At 48.8% G+C, this 21,096-nt stretch overlaps 1 protein-coding gene across 1 annotated transcript in view; it reads right to left on the reverse strand.

Moving 5' to 3' along the window:
• Window positions 1–21,096, reverse strand: part of KATNIP (katanin interacting protein) — a 155,688-nt gene that overhangs the window by 55,064 nt on the left and 79,528 nt on the right. Inside the window, exons 12-13 of the mRNA XM_007452838.1 lie at window positions 18,642–18,857; window positions 7,221–7,358 (exon numbers count right to left, since the gene is read on the reverse strand). Coding sequence (XP_007452900.1) covers window positions 7,221–7,358; window positions 18,642–18,857 — 354 coding nt within the window. The remainder of the gene's footprint in view (window positions 1–7,220; window positions 7,359–18,641; window positions 18,858–21,096) is intronic.

Below are 21,096 nucleotides of genomic sequence, written 5' to 3' on the forward strand. Positions count from 1 at the left end.
AAAAAAAAAAAAAAAAATTAAGCCTTGGGGAAGGTTTAGTGAATAAATTCAACAGCACGTGATTTCTGCATTCTTAGAGGAAAAGAAAAAGGACCTAGCTTGGGTATCGTTTTCTACTTTCCCTGGTGATGTTCCCTTCTTTTGGAGACAGCACCTCAATTTTCCATCGGGAATCCACCCTTCCCTCGACCTGACTTCAATGTGGATAATGTGGGCCTCACCCCAGGTTGCAACCCAGGCCTGGCCAGTGGGGCCTCAGTCTGGGACTTTCTTGAGGAGAGTCTCTTTCTGCAAGGAGTGCTGAAATCAAGAGCGATGTCATCAGGGACCACCACTTGGAACCTGAGGATGATGCCAACACAGAGGAAAGCAGAGATATGTGATGGAGGGAGGCAGCTTCCTGATGGCATCATGTGAACTCCTGGATCCTGCCATGCCTGAAGCCAGCAAACTCATACTCTGCTGTAACATGGGCCAAAGAACACTTTTTTGTCCTTAGGCTGGATTTAATTGGGTTTTCTTGTCCTTTGTTACCAAGAGAATCCTGGCTGATACACTAGCGCTGGGACTGAGAAATTTGATCAACAGATTCAGCTACTAAATCAGTCCTGGCCAAGGCAGGCAGGAGATGGGGAGCCCTACCCCCTAGGGGGTCTGGAATTTATCTTGCTGTCCTAGGCTGGCCCCTGCACATGGGTGAGCAGTTCTCCCTACTTCGACATCTGTCTGTCCCCTGGCCTGTACAGAACAGGATATGGGCCTCAGCTTCTACCCTGGTTCTGCATCTGTGTTCTCATCCCTTGGTGGGAGTACAGTATGGATCTGAATTCCAACCTTCTGGCTGGAGCCTGAATACCTCGTTGGGCCCCCTCTCTCAAGGCAGAATTCTCTGCTCACCTCTCCTTCCCCTGCTGGCTGGGGGTCTGCTTCAAACCTGAGTCTCCTGGGACTCTCAAGATGACCACACCTGTATCTTCCCGAGCGTAGACTCTGCTCGTAGATTTCAGATCCTGCAGCCCACCTACAAGAGAGCACCCTCTGGTGACAGGCAATGGCCTAGACCAAGCCTGAGGTCAACACCTAAGGAAGGCTCTTGGGCGCCTGGGTTAGTGCCTTTCCCACCAGCTGCCCTGTTAAGATGCCATCATGATCTCCAGGCCCAAGGGTGCACAGAGCCATCAGGCTAAACTGACTCAGCTGCCCAAATGAAGGTCACATCTTTGACTTCAAAGCCATTGCCATGTTTGGCCTCAGTTTGTATCCTGATCCAAACAAATCAACTATTAAAAAAAATAATTTGGGGGCAATCAAGGATATTTGAATATGGACAGGGTATCACAGCATAATAATTAATTATTGTCAGGTATGATAGTGGCATTGGGATTATATACAAACAAACTCCTTATCTGTTAGAGATGCATACCAAAAACTTATGAGTGAAATGTTATGAGAGCTACACTTTATTTTTAAATGTTAGGGGAAGAGATGGGACAAAAATGGCAGAATGTAGGTAATTAATGAAGCTGGTGACAGGTGCATAGGTCGTTATTGAACTAATCTCTTCACTTGCATTCATTTGAAAGTCCACCCCCGCCCGCCACCCTGCCTAAAAAAGAGGCCTTTCTGAAAATACAAATTCTGCCCTGGGATGAATTGAATCTGCCCATGGTGTACTCCAGAGGCACTGTGACCCTCATCCAAGCCACCAAGCTAGACTACGCTAAGAGCCTCCTCTTGGGGCTCCCTCTTCCCTCTGATCCCTTCTCCAAACAGCAGCCTGAGTGATATTTTAAATTCCTCAATCAGATTGTATCACCCCTTGCCCAAAGCCCTCCAATAATGATACTAAGAGCTGACCTTTGTATAGTGCTCACAAAGGCCAGGAATCATTCTGAGCACTTCATACGCATTAACCGAACAATAATCACCCCATTTTCCAGATGAGGAAACCGAGGCATAGAGTAACATGCCCAAGGTCACGTGGCTAGGAAGAGGAGGAGCCAGGGTTTGCCTCAGCTGGGCAAACCCCTATTCTGCCTCCAAACCAGTAAGGCCCACACGACCCGGTTCCCACCTACCCCTGGGACCTCCCCTTACCATCTCCTCTGTTCACCAGCTCAGTCTCTGCCTAAACTGGTTGTTCCTGCCTTTGCTCTTGCTGTGGCCCCTGCTGGGAATTCTCTTCCCACTGACGTTAGCGTGGCTGCTCCTTCTTCACATCCGGATCGGGGAAGGCCTTTGATCGCCTGTCCAGAGCAGCCCTGCCTCTTTCTCCTCCCGCCTCTCTCCCGTTGCCTGATTTTATCGTCTTCAGAACACTTAGCATTACCAGAAATGACACTATTCACTTGTGCCCTTTATTTTTTCTGTCCCTTCCTCATGAGAAGGGACAGGGTTGCATGAACAGGACCTTGTCTATTTATTCCACATGGCTCCCTGAGCACCAAGACCCTTATGGTCCGATATGTAGTCACCAGCCACATGTGGACAATTACGTTAATATTAAAATGAAATAAATTGTAAAATGCAGTCTCTCAGTTACAGGAGCCACAATTCAAGTTCTCAGTGGCCACCTGGGGCTAGTGGCTACTGCCCTAGACAGGGCAGATAGAGCATGTTAATATCATCAGAAGTTCTATTGGGCAGTCCTGGCCTGGATCACCATGACAAGTCACAGAAATATACCACTGGAGTTTGGGATAGACATGTACACACTGCTATCTTTAAAATGGATAACCAACAGGGACCTGCTGTAGAGCACAGGGAACTCTGCTCAATGTTACATAACAACCTAAATGGGAACAGAATTTGGAAAAGGAATAGTTATATGTATAACTGAATCACTTTGCTGTATACCTGAAACTATCACAACATCGTTAATCAACTATACTCCAATATAAAATAAAAAGTTAAAAAAAAAAAGAAAAGAAATACACCACTGGGGAAATCTAACATTCATTAATTAATTAATTCAGAAACTACTTAGTGAGCACCATTTCCATGCATAAAATATATCACTGGGTCCTGCCTCACTTGCTGTTGTGACCAGGCTGGAGGTGGCATCTGCATGGTGATGCTGCAGGTGAAAATGGTGATGGAATGGTGCCACGTAGATGATGAATGTGCTTATTATTATAAACGAAAACAGATGGACCGTGGCGAGCAGCTGAAAAGCCCACTTTTTGGATGGGTTATTACATCCTAGAGGAGGGAGACCATTGATTCCTTTCTCCTAGCAGATGTCGCTCTGCAGGGGAAGCAATGTCGAGAAAAACCGCAGGGAAACCCACAGCCCCCATGGTCCCTTCCCACCTCGGTCCCTTACTCCTCACTAGCTGGGCCAGTCATTTAATCTGGGGAAACATCAGAACATGTGACAAACATATTATCGCGTCCTCCTCCGGAGCCCAAGACGGGCATTGCCGATCAATCACACACCCTTTCCTGGATGAACCAGAAGGAAAGTTCTAAATCCTTCTCAAGACAGCCCTCCAGGCAGCCATTTCCAAGCAGAGTTGGCAAAAGAGACGCAGCTATCTGTCCCGCAGGATCTTTTTATCCTGAGCCCCAGCTTCTTTATCTACAACGTGGGGCCCGACAACATCCACCTTGTAGGATGGTTGGGAGGTTAATTGAGATGATTCATTTGTTCAGCTGTTTGTTCAGGCATCAAATGTTTATGGAGCGCTCAGTGGGGGCTTCACGCCTGCCTGATGCATGCAGCATTGGGTAAACAGCGGCTGTGATGAGTACCCACATCTGCGGGCCGCCCTGTGCGCCTGCGTGGACGGATGCTAGCCTCCGTGTCCTTACCCTGCCCGGAAGTCCCCTCTTCCGGGCGGTGCACGCTTTACCGCATCACCTAACGAAGGGGAAGGAAGCCATCCGAGTTAGCCCGAGGATTAAACGGGCGGCAGATTTTCCAATAAGAGACTCCTTTTCTTCTAGCACCTTCTTTTCTTATGCTCTAAATAAGCCTTGGTTGGATCAGCACCTCACAATGAACTTTGCTTCCTTGAATTCCCAGACACAAAACACTGTCTTAACAAGCCGTGTCTACTGGGCTGAGCTATATTTCCTATAAACTCTCATTTTATCTCCTCTAAAACACACGGTAATAGCATTCTCTGGAGAATATTAAATGAAACCAACCTGCAGCTGCATTTGTTTGCGCTTTCTGTCCCCGGAAAATTCTGTCAACAGATAGGTGTGCGTTACATAAGTGGTGGCCCTGCCGGGCACTGCGGTCCTCCACACACTCCTCTGTGTAGAAACACCTCAAGTCTCTAATCCCCGCAGCCGGCTGCTCCCCGAAGCGCCCGCAACAGCAATGACGCCCTGATGTCCTGCTCCTTTTCTATTCTCAGCACACAGGGAAGGCCGAGTGCAGGTTAAAGAAAAAAGGCAGGCCTCAGCCAAAAGGGACGTAGCTTATCTTCTTTGTAATATAGCACATAAAATCTGCTTTTCTTGGCCTGAGCGATATAGTTGATGACAGGGCCGAGCTACAGGGCACGGGCTTGGGCAGCCAGCGCAGTTTCATTAACCAGTCCAGAAGATGCTGGTGACCGCCTGCCAGGAAGTGCCGGGCGAACTGGAGAAGGAGAGGACCCAGCCCTAGATGCTGGGAACGCACTGCAGCTACATGGGGCCGGGGCCGCATCCGGGGCCTAGAGCACAGCCCCTGCGCACACCCCGGGCAGGGGGGGCTGACACGCCCACAGGAACCTTCTCATTTGTTCCAATAGTTTGGACTTTTTCTCAAATTTAAACTTTAGGCATTTGTTTGAAAAAAAAAAATCAAAACACAGAAATCAGAGAAAGCTTTTTGTTACTTCTCTGGGGCAGCATCGTGTGTGAACAGAGCCGGCTGGGACCGCGTCTGCCATGTTAGCCTCCAGAGCCCCAGAGCCTAGCAGATGGTTATTAGGGAGCTGGAGGGACGGCTGGGTGAGTGGGTGAGCGGAGAACCAGCCAGAAGAGGTACAGGAGGGAAGGACGGCAAGGTGGGAGGGGGCACGGAGTCTCCTGGTTGAGCCCTAGCTGGCCTCTAATCTGCGGTATGACCTTGGGCCAGCATCCTAACCCCTCCTACTCTCAGTCTCTCATCTGGATCTCAAGAAGGATGAGACAATTGCTTATGGGCTCTTGGGGTAATGAACTCATTCATTCATTCGACAACCATGTATTTCTACTTGGAACAGAGCAGTGGTGGAGATGACTCAGGCCCTGCTCCCAGGAGGCCCACAGTGTGATGGGGGGACAAGTGCCCATCCTGGTACAGGGGCGATAGAACCAGTTCATGAGGTCCAGAAGTGCACAAGGGTCAGGGGGTCAGGCGAGCATCCTGGAGAAAGGGACGTCTGGGTTTCCCAGGAATACAAGGCAGAGGCAAGCATTTTGAGTTGAGCGAGATGGGAGGGGCCAGGGACTAAAGGTGCGCCTACCAGGGAGGGCGGTGGAGAGCCATGAGCAGCTGGCACTCTGGAGGGTGGCCGGGTCAAGGGGCGGGTGCCAAGAGAGAGGCAGGCTTGAGGCACAGGGATTAGGGGCCCTCTGTCCTGGATTCTCTGGATCAAGGGGAGCCTTTGAGGGCTTGAAACAGTAGAGTCGTGATCAGACCTCGCAGTGGCTACTGGAGACAGACTGGAGGCTTGGGCCTGGGGTCAGGGAGAGCGATTAGGAGGCTGTACTCTTCCACACCTCCACGCCTTTGCCCGCGAAGCTCCCTCCACCTGGAGAAGCTTTCCCTTTTCTGTCCGGCTCGGTGCTTCTCTTTCCACTAGAGCTCAGGTATGCGCTCTTTAAAGTACCTTCCCTGACCTCTCCCAGCCTGAGGAGGGCTCCCTCCTCCAGGCTCCAGCAGCCGCAGACTGGGAACGGCTAGCTCCAGCCCAAAGATGAGTTTGGTTTGAACTGTATGGTGGCTTCGAAAGAAGTGAAATTAGCTACTGACATTTGCAACAGAATAGCTCATCTCAAAATCCAGATTCCCAGCTCTCTGGGAACGTTCAGAAGATCTAGCAGCACTGGCTGGCATTGCTCCATATCAATCATTAGTGAAAGCTGAAAAATGCCCTGCCCTTTACCTGAGCCATGCGCTTGCCAGTCTGCCACGTTCCCCACCAGGCCCTAGCGTGTCTCTAACAATATGGAGGCCGAGGATTGGTTCCCATTTATCATCTCGCTTGTAATACTGCTCCCCTTATAGCAGGTTAGAAAGGAAAATAGAACAAGTTTTGCTCCCTCTTCTATCATAAGAGGGGAAACCGAGAGAGGCTGAGGGAGTCCTGTCCCTCCTTGCTCACCGCGTTCCCCGCTGAGTCCCTGGGGCTTCTGTCTGAAACCCGTGGCTCTCTGGGTTCAGCTTTATCAAGGCCTTCATCACACTGCCTCATACGTCCACATTTACTTGTCTGCCAGCTTTTAGACAAGCAGTACCTCCAAGGCATGGACTGTGTCTTTACATCAGTGTGCTCAGAATTGATCATGAAGCCTGATGGTACCTAGGATGTGCTCAGTAATCAAGGTTGAATGGAGGAATAAATGCATATGAATATGTGAAAAACAACCCGGAGAAGAAAGCAAGGATGAGGGCCTGGGTAATGGTATGAGGGTGGGAAGGAGGGGAGGGGTTCTGAAACCAGAGGGGCTGAAGAGCACAGAGGTTAAGGGCCTGGCTGTTTAGAGTGGGGTGCACACACCAGGATCACTGGTACATGTGAGAGCTGGTTAGACGTGCAGAATCTCGGGCCCCGCCCTAGACCCACTGGATTAGAACCCGCTTTTCACCAAGATCTCAGGCAAGTTGTTGCGGATACGGTTGGAGAAGCGCTGGCTAAGCCAATGGGCCTGGAGTCTGACTGCAGGGATTCAAATTCTCAGTCTGACGCTCACTGGCCGTGTGCCTTGGGCCATGTTACGTAACCTCTCTGTGTGTCTGTTTCCTTATCTGTTAAAACTGCGCCTCGGTTCATATTTCTCCAGTTCCCCCAAAAGGTGACCTGATTCTAATTCCCAAACCTTCAGCGGAGGCTCTGCTCCTGGGGGCTCTGACAACGTAAAGTGAAATCTCCCAGCAGGTGCTTGCTACACCCAGGAGGAAGGGCAACGGGGCCTCGTGGTCCCCATTTTGCAACTTCGGGAATCAGGCTACGGGGAAAGCACTAAGTGCTTCCATCAGCCAAATGCCCAGCCAGGAACCGGAGCCTGTTACTTACGCCGTCAGCCGTGCAGTAATTCCAAACCTTGATCTTGGTTAGACCAAAGTCACGCAGCTGTCTCGTGTTGCGGATAACAAAAAAGAGCTGGAGCGGCGGGTGGAAGGGGCACGTCCACAAGGAAGGGTCTTTCTTGCCCTGAAACGCCAGCAAGAGAAGGAACTTGTTATTGTTAGCACAGTTCTGCCTTACCCCAAAGTAAGCGGGCAGTGACTATGGAAACCAGGGGAGGATGAGGGTGGGAAGCCACCCACCTTCTCTAGATCTCACCCCATCTGGACCGCATTTTGGAGCAGGCTACTGACCCTCATCCCCGGCACAAAGCTGTCACATGGGCCCCTCTGCCCCTGCCATCCAGACCAAATTTAAAATGCAGCGGGCTTTATTTTAATCAACCTAATCGGCTTTGTTGGGGAGAGAGACTGGAGGAGGACGGGAAAACAGCCATGACTTGAGCTATTTGATTAACCTGAAGAACAGAGCCTTTGATTTTCTTTTGTGAAACCCTGTAGAATTTTAAAAATTTTAAAAATAGGAAAGAAAGAAATTGGCTCAGGCGTTTGTTGGGACGGGGCCATGGCACTGAGCCTTAGGATTTATTCTGTTCCCTTTCAGGGTTTCCAAGCCTTGGGACCCCTGTGTGCAGTTTCCGCCTGCCAGCGAGGCTGCCAAGGCCATTCTCAAGGCCAAAGAGGCAGAGGAGCAGGGGAGCCTTGCTGTCATTTTCATTTGCACCAACAAAATTTCGTATCGTGAGTGCTTGGGATGCAGATGGGAAAAAGTGAAATCAGGGGACTTTTCTCAGCCCTGGTCACCTCCCCTCTTGTCTCTTTGGGTACCACTTCTGCTCTCTGTCTGAACAAAACGCACAGTTGTTCCCAAATAGGTCCATGCTGGCTCGGCCTCTGTGCCTTTGCACAGGCTGGGCCTCTGAGTGCGGTACTCTCCTGCCCTTCTCCCCCTGGGAGCTTCAGCTCAGATGTGCTGCCTCCTCCACTGTCACCCCTTCCCTTGACACAATCACTCCCTTCTCCAGGTGCCCACGGCTCCTTGCAACACCTGAAGTTATAATTTACTCAGTGTCCCACAAGTGCCTGTCTATGTCACCCCCCCCACCAGCACACGCATGCACGCGCACACACACATACACATACACGCACACTCAGCTGCGAGCTCTTCTAATTCATTCCAGAACCCTTAGCGTTCAGCACAGTTCCTTGGCACCTGGTCAATGACAAAAAAAAATCTTTAAATTGAATTTTTTGAACAATCGTTGAATGAAGAAATGAACAGGTAAGTGAAATGTACCTCCTAATATCTGTCCTCTCACGGAAACTTTAGAGACTATACTGATCTGGCCGGCAGAGCTATTTTGTCTAGCTCATGAAAGTGTTTTGTTTTTTTTTTTAAAGGCAAATTCGTTGCCAAGACTTAAAGATGGAAGATATTCCCTCCCCCTCAGAGCTACACGTCTGGCTTGTCTACAGACTTAGGAGACGCGGCAACACGGGGTCCCTGAGAGCCGTTGGCTGGAGCTGAGTACACTGCTCTGGCGGCCAGGGCGGGTGCTCTCCTGTGCCCCAGTCCTCACCATTCCCTACTTTCTACACCCACCTCACCTCCCTGGTTATCCTTCTGCCCGGCCCCTGCAGGCATTAGTTTAGGGTCCCTGCTTAGGGGCTGAACAGTCACAAGTCCCATCTGCCAATAAGCAACCTGTATCTCTGACACTGGCTGAAGTTGTTTCTTTTATTTAAAAGGAGCATCGCCCCGTATTTGAGAGTGTCTCCATGGGCTCCCATCTCCAGGACCGTGCCTGTCTCTGGGGTCTGCTGGCCCCCAGGAGACGTGAGGCTCAGGCTCCAGCTGCGCGGAGGACAGAGGTGGCCTGTCCCAGTGACAATGGTGCCTTTCAGGAGGGAGGAGGCTGCTTTGTTAAGGGGGAGAGATGAGTTCAAGGGGTTCTGACTTATTCTGGCAAGTTTCTCAAGCTCTGCGAGAACTTTTAGTGTTCTGGGCAGCTGCGAGGGGTCAAAGATAGCACAACTCAAATCCAGCGGGGGAGTCTCATTCCTTCTCTTCACTGGAGCCTAAAATGGGTCGCTGAGGCTGCTTGACAAAGGCAGAGACTGAAGGCTGACCCTTAGACACAAGTGAGGGGACTCTAATTGATTTCCCATCACATTTCCGTCAGCGGGAGGGATAAGGGGAGGGCTAAGTGGGAGTTGTGGTGTTCAAAGTCAGAGAACATTAACCTGTGGGTAAATCTGGGCCTCATTAGCAACTGGGCCTCCTGATGTTTCCTTTCCACAGACAGAGTCCCCGAGAGGAAGGCTGCCGGGAAGCTGCTGAGGGCTGACCCAAGGCACGCTGGGCAAACCTCCAGGTGCCAGGCCAGCAGGAGAGCGTCTGCTGCACCTGCCCATCGCAGGTGGTAATCAAGTTGGCAGAACAAGAATCAGGGCACCTGGGCACCGCCGTTATCTCACTGGGTTCTCTCCAAGCCCTGGAAGGTGAGTACTGCAGTAACACCCGTGTCACTGAAGGAAGACCAGAGTCCAGCAAAGATGTGGTTTGCCCAAGTGATGGAGTGAGGATTTAAACCTGGGTTTTTAATTCATTCATTCACTCATTCATTCTGTGTTGGTTTGGATTCCCCCAGGAGAAGACCGTGAGGCAAGGCAAGTGTAAGGACTTGATTTAGACAGTGAAGGAAACACCAGTTGGAGGGTGGGGAAATGAGAGGGGGAGAGGCATTCCATAAAGAGTGTGTTACCAGGCTAGGCACACCTGTGAGCTCCACGCCACCAGGGAACCTGGGAGCCAGTGTGGAACACACCTCAGGGTGACTCCACTTCCGGGACAAGGGAGCTGGGGTATCCACACCCCAGTTACCATCAGTGTAGGTTCAGGGCTGCTCCTGGGGGCTCAGTTCCCCACCAGTTTGGGCCTGCTACAGGGGAGGCAAAGTGGGCCCTGGAGGCCAGAAAACAGATCCTCCATCGGAGAAATGTGTGTGCTGGCAGTGGCAAGAGCAGCCAGCAGGGACCAAGGTGGGAAGGGCCTGCGGGAGGCGCCAACGGCATCTGCTACCCACCTGCTCAACAAATACCGAGTGCGGGGGGCTCCTGGCCCAGCAGATCCCAGCTCTGTGCCAGGAGGGGAGGCAAACAAGTAACACTGCCAAGGAAAAAAAAAAAATCAAGTGGGGCTGGGGGTGGGGGAATAAATTCAATGAAGAAAATATGAGAGAATTATTAATGGCCAATGGAAGGACTGTTTTAGAATAGATGGTCAGAGCAGAAGGCCTCTCTCAGGAGGTAACTTTCTAACTCCTGACACAGGTGCTCTCTCCAGCTTTAACCTAACACAGATCCACACACCCCCAGGGAGATGCTGGACTGCCCTCAGAAGTAGCCCTGATTTAATAAGTGATCGCCTTAAAAAGGAACAAACTCTTGATACAACAATTTGGTTAGGTGTCAAGGGCATTATACTGAGTGGGAAAAAGTCAGTCTCAAAAAGGTTACATATAGTATGATTCCATGTATATAGCATTCTTGAAAGGACAAAAAGTATGGAGAATAGGTTGGTGGCTGTCTGGGTTAGGGACAGGTGTGGGGAGGGGTGGCTATAAAGGGTCGCATGAGGGAATTCCTTTGAGGTGATGGAGCTGTTCTGCATCTTGATGTGGTGGTGGTTCCACAAATCTACATGTGACAAAACTGAAAAGAACTGGGCTTCCCTGGTGGCGCAGTGGTTGAGAGTCCGCCTGCCGATGCAGGGGACACGGGTTCGTGCCCCGGTCTGGGAGGATCCCACATGCCGCGGAGCGGCTGGGCCCGTGAGCCATGGCCGCTGAGCCTGCGCGTCCAGAGCCTGTGCTCCGCAACGGGAGAGGCCACAACAGTGACAGGCCCGTGTACTGCAAAAAACAAAACAAAACAAAACAAAAACTGAAAAGAACTTACTTACACACACACACACACACACACACACACACACACACACGTGTATGAAGGTCTGCACATTATACCAATGTCACTTTCCTAGTTTTGATAATGTACTATGGTCACGTAGGATGTTACCATTGGGGGAAGCTGGGCAAAGGCACATGGGACCTCTTTATACTTTTTTAAAAATTGAGATATAATTCACATACATAAAATCACCACTTTAAAGTGTACGAGTCAGTGGTTTTTTAGTATAGTCACAAGGTGGTGCAACCATCACCACTATCTTTTCCTAGCATATTTTCATCACCCCCAAAAGAAACCCTTTAGCTGTCACTCCCCATTCCCCACATTCCTCCAGTCCCTGGCAACCTCTAGTCTACTTTCTGTCTCTATGGATTCACTCATTCTGGACATTTCATATAAATGCTATCATACAATATATGATCCCTATGTCTGACGTCCGTCATTCAGCATAATGCTTTCAAGTTCATCCATGTTGTAGCATGTATCAGTACCTAACTGCTTTTTTTGTGTGTGTGTGGTATGCGGGCCTCTCACTGCTGTGGCCTCTCCCGTTGCGGAGCACAGACTCCGGACGCACAGGCTCAGCGGCCATGGCTCACAGGCCCAGCCGCTCGGCAGCATGTGGGATCCTCCCGGACCGGGGTACGAACCCGCATCCCCTGCATCGACAGGCGGACTCTCAACCACTGTGCCACCAGGGAAGCCCCTTAACTCCTTTTTATGACTGAAGATTCCATTGTATGGACAGACCACATCTTCTTTATCCATTCATCAGTTGATGGCCATTTGGGTTGTTTCCACCTTTTGGCCATTATGAATAATACTGGTATGAACATTCGTGTACAGGTCCTTGTGTGAACATATGTTTTCAATTCTCTTGGGTATAAACCTAGAGGTGGAATTGCTAGGTCATGTGGTAACTCTACATTTAACTTTTTTTTTTTTTTTTTTTTTTTTTTTGCGGTACGCGGGCCCCTCACTGCTGTGGCCTCTTCTGCTGCAGAGCACAGGCTCCGGACGCGCAGGCTCAGCGGCCACGGCTCACGGGCCCAGCCGCTCCACGGCATGTGGGATCTTCCCGGACCGGGGCACGAACCCGTGTCCCCTGCATCGGCAGGTGGACTCTCAACCACTGCGCCACCAGGGGAGCCCTACATTTAACTTTTTAAGGAACTGCCAGACTATTCTGCACAATGGTCATATCATTCTATTTTTACATTCCCACGAGCAAGGTATAATGATTCCAATTTTTCCATATGTTGTTCACCAATACTTGTTATTTCTGTTTTCTTTTTTTAAAGAAATTATAACATCCTAATCGGTATGAAGTATATGTCTTTATGGTTTTGATTAGCGTTTCCCTAATGGCTAATTATGTTGAGCATCTTTTCATGTGCTTGTTGGCCATTTGTAGATCATCTCTGGAGAAATGTCTATTCAGAGTACTTTGGCCATATTTTCACAGGGTTGTTTGTCGTTTTGTTGTTGAGTCTGAGTCCTTTTCTTCATATATTCTGGATACAAGACCCTTATCAGATACATGATTTGCAAATATTTTCTCCTTTTTTGTAGGTTATCTTTTTACTTTCTTGATAATGTTCTTTGAAGCAAAAATGATTAAAAATTTTTGTTTAAAAATTTTGATGAGGTCTGATTGACCTATTTTTTTCTTTTGTTGTTTATGCTTTGGATGTCATATCTAAAACTCCATTGAAAAATTCCAGGCTATGAAGATTTACACCTATGTTTTCTTCTAAGAGTTTTATAGCCTTAACACTATAAAAGTTTCAAGGTATTTAACCCATTGAGTTAGTTTTTGTAAATGGTGTGTAGGAGTCCAATTTCATTCTTTTGCATGTGGAAATCCAGTTGTTCCAATACCATTTGTTGAAAAGAAACTATTCTTTCCTCATCAAATGGTATTGGCATCCTTGTTAAAAATCAATTGACTATAGATGTATGAATCTATTTCTGGACTCTCAGTTCCATTCCATTGATCTATATGTCTATCCTTATGCCAGAACCACACAGTCGTAATTACTGTGGCTTGGTAGTAAGTTTTGAAACTGGACTCACTCAAAGTGTGAGTCCTCCAACTTTGTCCTTTTTTAACATTGTTTTGGCTCTTCTGGGTTCTTTGAACTTCCATTATACACTTTAGAACTAGCTTGTCAATTTCCACAAAAAAGGCAGTAGGATTACATTGAATCTGTCGATAATTTGGGAGCACTGTCATATCAGTGGTATTAAGTCTTCCAATCCATGAACACAGATATCTTTTCATCTTTCATCATTTAGGTCTTCTTTAATTTCTGTCAACAATATTTTGTACTTTTCAGTGTACAAGTCTTTCACTTATTTGGTGAAGTCTATTCTTAAGTATTTTATTCTTAAATAGCATCAAACAATTATAAATGGAAATTTTCTTAATTTCCTTTTTGGATGGTTCATTGCTAGTGTATAGGAACACTACTGATTTCTGTATATTGATCTTTTATTCTCTAATTTTGCTGAACTCGATGTTAGCTTTACCAGTAACTTCTGTGATTTCTTTAAGATTTTCTGTATATAAGATCGTTTCACCTGCAAATATAGTTTATTTTTTCCTTTCCAACCTCTTATTTCATTTTCTAGCTTAACTTCCTTGGGTAGAATCTCCAGTACAATGCTGAATAGAAGTGATGAAAGCAGGCGTCCTTGTCCCATTCCTGGTCTTAGAGGGAAAGCTTTCAGTCTTCCACCATTCAGTATGATGTTAGCTGTGGGTTTTCATAGATGCCCTTTATCAGACTGAGGATGCTTCCCTCTATTCTTGGTTTGTTGATGTATTATCATGAAAGAATGTTGAATTTTATCAGATGCCTTTTCTATGTCTATTAAGACATCATGTGGTTATTTCCTCCTTTATTCTATTAATATGTTGTATTCTGTTGATTAATTTCCACATGTTGAACAACTGTGCATTCCTGGAATAAACTCCACTAGGTCTTGATATGTAAATCTTTCTATAAACTGCAAGATTTGATTTGTTAATGTTTTATTGAGGATTTTTACATCTATATTCATAAGGGATACTGGTCTGTAGTTTTCTTATGATGGCTTTTTCTGGTTTTGGTATCAGTGTAATACTGGCCTCAGAGAATGAGTTGGGAAGTGTTCTCTCTTCTTCTGTATTTTAGAACAGTTTGTGAAGGCTTGGTGCTAATTCTTTAAATATTTGGTAAGATTCACCAGTGAAGCCATCTGGTCCCGGGCTTTTCTTTGTGGGAAGTTTTTTATTGATTACTAATTCAATCTCTTTTCTTGTTATAGGTCTATTCAGATTTTCTATTTCTTCTTGATTCAGCTTTGGTAATTTGTGTCTTTCTAGGAATTTGTCCATTTCATCTAGGATATCTAATTTGTTGGCATAAAATTGTTCACAATATTCCCTTGTAATCCTTTTGATTTCTATTAGTTTGGTAGTGATGTGGCCCCTTTTTCATTCCTGATTTTAGTAATTTGAATATTTCCCCCTTTTTTTTTCTTGCTCAGTATAGCTAAAGGTTTGTTCATTTTGTTGATTCTTCCAAAAAACAAATTTTGGCTTTGTTGATTTTTCTCTATTGTTCTTCTCTTTTCTGCACTGTTTTTTTGTTTGTTTGTTTTTTTTTTTTTTTTCCAGTACGCAGGCCTCTCACTGTTGCCTGGTTTTTAAAAAACAATTTCCTGTGAGTCTATAATTATTTATTTTTAAAAGTTCCAAAATGTATTGCTCTGTGTGCTAGGGATATAGTGTGAATAGGACGGACAAGAACTTATAGGTTGGTGGGAGGAGACAGATCAGAAACAAGTGAACAAAATCACTTTTGATAGTGGGAAGTGGTCTGAAGAAAATGAAAAAAGCTGATGTGATAGAGACTGGCGTAGGGAGAGAACAGGACTCCTCCAGCTTCTAGAGTCCGGGAAGGTCTTGCTGAGAAAGTGATACGTGGGCTGAAATCTGAGTGATGAGAAAGGAAGGAGCCACATGAACATCTGTCGGAGGGATGCTCTGGGCAGAGGGGGCGGCAAGTGCCGAACCCACAGGTGAGAACGAGCTTGGCAGGTCAGGGGAGCAGAAGGGAGCCCTGGTATGTGAGGCAGGCAGAGAGGGAGCTGGAGGTCGGTTCACAGACAGCCTCCGGGGCCACAGAGAGGCATCCAGTTTTCCCCAGAAAGTCACGGCAGGGGAGGGCTGCAAGCTGACATTTGTTAAAGATCCCTTTGGATACAGAGTGGAAAATGGAGTGGATGGGGGCAAGAATGGAAGAAAGGAATGAGAGAGGAGACCACTTAATATAAGCTCCAGTGAGAGGGGGCAGCTGATCAGACTTGGGAAGAACCAGTGGAAATGGAGAGAAGGGGCCAGATCCAGGCTGCACGTTGGAGGCGGAATCAATAGGACTTCCTGATGTGTCGGAAGGAGAAGGGGCGTGGGGCAACCAAGGAAGACTCTTAAGTGGTGGGCTTGGCAGCTGAGCGGATGGGGATGCCATTTACTGAGCTGGAGGAGGAAGAGATGAGGGCGTGGGCCAGGGAATCGACACTCAGGTTTCAGGTCTCTGAAGTCTGAGATATTGAGCGGAAGCTGACATTCAAGTCAGGAACTCGGAAGCAGGCAGGGCTGGGCATATAAACTTGGAGCCAACTTGAAGCCATGGGCCTGGGGGTGGCGGTGAGAGAGATGGGGTGAGCAGGGCAGGAAGGAGGGTTTGCACTGAACACAGGGCATTCATACAGCCCCCCGCACGCCCCTCATTCACCTCCACTGAAGCAACTTCTCTTTCAAACCCAGACTCTGCTTTCAGGTATCTTCTCCTCAGCTTTCAGCCGAGCCCCACCACTCCACAGCAGTGTGGCCTGGACGAGTCACTCATCCTCCCTGAGACTTGGTTTTCTCGTTTATCAGATGGGGAAGGTCATCCCGAGGTTCATGTGAGGATTCAGTGAGGGATGCCCGAGACCCCAGTGAAACTGAATGGTTCTGAGAGGCAGTGTGTTCTGGTGGCCCCAGGCGTGGTTCATAGGGCGACTATCAGAGAGACCCCAGGCCAGGGCAGAAGGGGGAATCCAGCCGACCCACAGCTGGGCCCAGAGATCTAGCAGCCCGGGGTGAGACAGCTGCCTCAGGGCCCAAAATTTAAAAAAAAAAGAACAAAAAAAACCCCCCAAAACGAAACCCACCCAAACCCTGGGCCAAAGTCCTCACTGCTATCGCATGGCAATGCTCATCAGCCTCTGCTAAACAGAGAAAAGGGGAGAGCAATCATCAGAATTTGTCCCCATTAAATCCAGTGATGCTTTTTATCGCCCCTGGTATGCTCTGTTCTGTATAGTAGGCTTCCAAAATGCCACTGCTTTGTGCACAAGGGGGACAGGAGAGGTTTAGCAAGGGCTGGTCCAAGCCTCAGCAGCATATGCACGGGAGCCTACGGACTTGAAGCAGGGAGCAGAGCAGGGAATGCAAGGCCAGAGCGTCCAAGTGGCCATGACCTGTTTCCCTCAAGGTCCCATAGCTGCTGCTCTTTAAGTGGGCTCAGAAACCACTCAGTCCAACCCTATAGACAGGCTGTGTTTCCTGGCTGTCTCACATCTACCCTGCCTTTCTTTCAGTAACAACCACAAATTTCTTCAGGGAAAATTCCCTCCCTGCCCCACTGGGGCATCTTAGTGGAACTGGCACCAAGGTGCCTGGCTCTCCTAGCCAGGTTGGTCCATCAGTCTTCCTTTCCTGGACTGGATATCTCCAGCAGAATGACAAGATGAGAAACCAACTAACCAACCAATCAACCAACAAACACTGCACCCTCCCCCCCTCCACCAAAAAAAAAGAAGACCAAACTCTCGGTATTCATGCATCCCAGGATGCTACCCAGAACCCCAAGTTGCTCATGGGGCCTGTCCTCTTTTGGCCTGGGTGACAGTGAACATGCCAGCTACTCAAAAGCCTTGCAACAAATCTCTTTTCAAAAATTTGCTAAAGAGAGCCAGACTCAGTTTCTTTTGCTGGAAAAATAAGAATCATACGAATTATCCAGGCCTTCCACTCCTAGATTCTACAGGGGGCAGAAAAAAACGACTCTCAGAGAAGGCGGGTAAGATGCCCAAGGCTAGAGAGTCAAGACCAGAACCTGGGTCTCTAGAGCTGGGGACTTCAAAGCCCTCCTTTCTTGCTTCTTTTTCTTTAAATGGCAATAATATTTACTTCATAGTGGTATTGCTACTACTACGACTAGTAACGACGGAAACAGTAATAGCTGATGTTTTGGAGCCCTTTCGAAGAGTGAGGATCATATTTACATGTGATCCTTAAAACATCGTATCAAGGTAAGTATTATAATTCTCCCCATTTCACAGACGAGGAAATCAAAGTAGATGTTAGGTGAGTTGCCCACAGTCATGAAGCTGTAAGTGATTAAGCTTTGAACCCAGGCCTTTCTGCTTCTCCAGCCTGTACACTGTTTCGTTTATATAAGATTATACACACAACACACTTAGCGTGGTGCCGGGCACAAAGCAAGAACTGAACATGTGGCAATTGTCTTCATTTTCAATACCTTTAAAAAATTAATAATTTGTTCTTTGGAATAGCAAATACGTGTACGTCGCAGGAAATTTAAAAGGTGCAAAAAAGCATCCAAGGGAAAGTCTTCCTATTGCCCCTGTCCCTTGCTCAGCCAGTTCCGTGGCCCAGAGGCAACCTCTATTCCCCATATCTCGGGCCCCACCCAGAGGTCACGTGACTGATGCTGAAGCACGTAGCACCGTAAAGATGTCAGTGCGGGGTGGTCTGTCTAGTCTCCTGTGTCCAGCTTGCAAGAGGCAGGAAGAGAAAATGCCAGTGCTTTTCTTTTTTTAACCTTCAGATATTTAAAAGAAAGTGATGTTCCATGTTTGCTGGGCACGTACTCCATGCCCCAGGGAAGCAGGACCCTGAGAGGGTGCGTGGGCCCTGGGCCAGGCTGCAGGGGGTGCATTTGCACCGCCCCCCTCCCCCCTCCCCGACCTTCCAGCTGTGTGACCTTGGCCAAGTCAATGCCCTTGTCCAAGCCTTAGTTTCTTCATCTACAAAACGTGGGTGTTGCCCTCAATGATATCCCGAGGTCCCGTGTTTGGTGGTTACTGTGGGAAACTGCAATGTAGATAAAGGGGGTGAACCGGCTCCTCTTTGGCCCCTCACCCCCCATAAGAACCCTCTGCAGAGCAGATGGGCAAGAGCTCAGGGCGAGGGGGTGCCGCTGGAGGCCCCTCCCTGTACCTTGCCCTCCGGTTCCTCCCCACCCTGCCCAAATGAATGGCTGTGGATGATTACATCATCCTTCCCCTTGCTGCACCCACACCCTTATCCTGGGCTTATCGTGGGCAGAAAAAGTGCATCAAAACATGCGGCCAAGACTCACACAAGGCCGCCTCCACTTACAGCTAAGTTCCTGCTGACCAGGTGGCCCGGCTCCCCGGGCATGTCCGAGTTCCGGACAGCCACATCATGAGGCGACACATAAAGCTTTGTGTTGTTCCGGTCGAAGAATTCCACTTCTGTGAGACCCACCCACGACGCGCTGCCCCAGTTGGACTGGATTTCCATGGTCACGTAGATGGCATCTTCGATCTCTTCTGCTTTCGGTCCCGATTTGTCCTTAGTGAGGAGAAAAGTAATGCCAAAGGATGGAAACACAACAGGTGGAATCCAGCTCTACCACTAAATGACAAGGTATTTAATCGCTCAGCGCCAGGTTTCCCCCTCTGTACAATGAGGATAAGAAGAGCACCCATTACAGATGGTTATCATGGAGATTAAATGAGCTCATGTTTGTAAGGCATTTCAAACATAGTTACTAGAGGAATTTCCTGGTGGTCCAGTGGTTAGGACTTGGCAATTTCACTGCCGGGGCCCAGGTTCGATCCCTGGTCGGCGAACTAAGATCCCGCAAGCCATGTAGTATGGCCAAAAAAAAAAAAGTTACTATGAACCCTGGCACTTAGTATTTTCTTTAAGAGTCTGCAAATAACAAAGAATGTTTAAAAGACATCAGATTCTGCCTGAACACGTACTTTTCTCACCCACTACCAAGGGTTCATGTCCTATAGGCATGTCACAACTTATGCTGAATTGGGCTGGTGTTATGGGCTAAATTGTGTCCGCCACACACAAATCCAGATACTGAAGCCCAAACCCTGGTAGCTCAGAAGGTGACTGTTTGGAGACAGGGCCTTTAAAGAGGTAATTAAGTTAAAATGAGGCCGTTAGGGTGGGCCTAATCCATTCTGACTGATGTCCTTACAAGAAGAGGACATTTGGACACCTAGAGAGACACCAGGGATGGGCAGGCACGAAGCAAAGGCCATGTGGGGACTCAGTGAGAAGCTGGAGAAACCCAGCCTGCCAACACCTGGATCTTGGATTCGCTTCCAGAACTGTGAGAAAATAAGTCTCTGCTGTTTAAGCCACCCAGTCTGTGGTACTTGGTTGTGGTAGCCTAGCAGACGGCCTATCTAACACAGTAGATAACACAGGACCCTGGACAAGTCAGTTGACATCCCCCTGCCTGGTTGGGGACCAGGAGATGACACCATAGATCTGACAATCCTGTCCCAGAGATTAAGCGGGATACGCACCAGGAGAAGACCCGGTCAGCAGTCCTGGCCTGCGTGCACTCTGTAAGTGGCCATTTTCGCCCATATCTCTCCTCCATGGATTTTAATGCCTGCCTCCTTCGCGGGTAGGTTGTCTGGTCTGAGAGGTCGTGAATGCCATCAATCAATGGCCACACTGTGGAATGGCTTCCCGAGGCCCCTTCGGGCTCCGACTGCAGGGCTGGTCGCCACAGATCAGCCGCTCAGAAAATGGTACCTTCCCCGCACGCACATGCCCTCTCTTAATTAACACCGTAATCTGTGATGGTTCTGTGAGCAGGAAGCTGAGCAAATGAACAGCAACTGTTCCCTACTTATTTTTTTAATTAATAGCCAGCGAGTCGTGCTGGCGCTCTCAGCGTGTGTTTGGATGAGCCTTGATTGTCAGGTGATGGGATGGGGACATGCAGGGAGGGAAGTCAGCTGTCGGCTCCCGGAAGGAACGCAGGGGCTGTGTTTATTAGCAGACCCCACGGCTTCCTCCTTCTCTGCCGCGGGGCCTTGTGGGCCCAGGCCAAGCCCTCTGCTACCCTGGGCCTGAGTCCCAGGCAGGCAGGATGGTGATAAAACTCAACTGGCCCGGCTCAAGCCTCGGGGATCAGGAGGTTAATGAACTTGTGCTTGGGAGGCACGTTCCGCCGCCAGGTGCGCCCTGTGGGAGGCGTGAGGTTGTGGCGCTGGTCACCGTGGTCGTTGGCCGTTGGGAGGAGGCCAGATGGGAGGCGAGCCGCCTCGAGGAGGGGCTGCTGGATCTCACGCACAGTGCAATCTAAGATGTGCAAATTCCTGCAGCGGGGTTTCTAAATGAAGAAGCTGAAGGGTCTATTAACGAAGGAAGTGTCACAACTTGTCAGCGTTGCAACCCGATGGCCACCCCTGCTCGATTTAGGATCGAGGGGTCTGAGGCAAACACTGGCTGGCAAGCTTCTGGTCCCTGGCGTTCACTGCCCCGCTCTCAACAAGACCACCTGCTTTTCCTTTGGTGAAGCTGCCTCTTCTCTTTTCTCAGCCATGAGGTATGGGGGGTGCACACTTTCCTACCCCAAGGAGGAGATGAACTGGTCCAATTGATCAGTGTGTCCTGTCACCCGGGCCACCCGGAGGGAATGGCTCGGCGATGGGCACGTGACCCAGTTTCAGGTCTGTGTGTGGAGAAACTGCTCTTTTCTCCTGACTGTGGAGTCTGAGGGTATAAGGGCAAGAGGTGGGAATCACTCTAGCTATTGAGGGATCACAGGGAA

Source organism: Lipotes vexillifer, unplaced genomic scaffold, assembly GCF_000442215.2.
Source record: "Lipotes vexillifer unplaced genomic scaffold, Lipotes_vexillifer_v1.1 scaffold426, whole genome shotgun sequence".
NCBI classification, from domain to species: domain Eukaryota; kingdom Metazoa; phylum Chordata; class Mammalia; order Artiodactyla; family Lipotidae; genus Lipotes; species Lipotes vexillifer.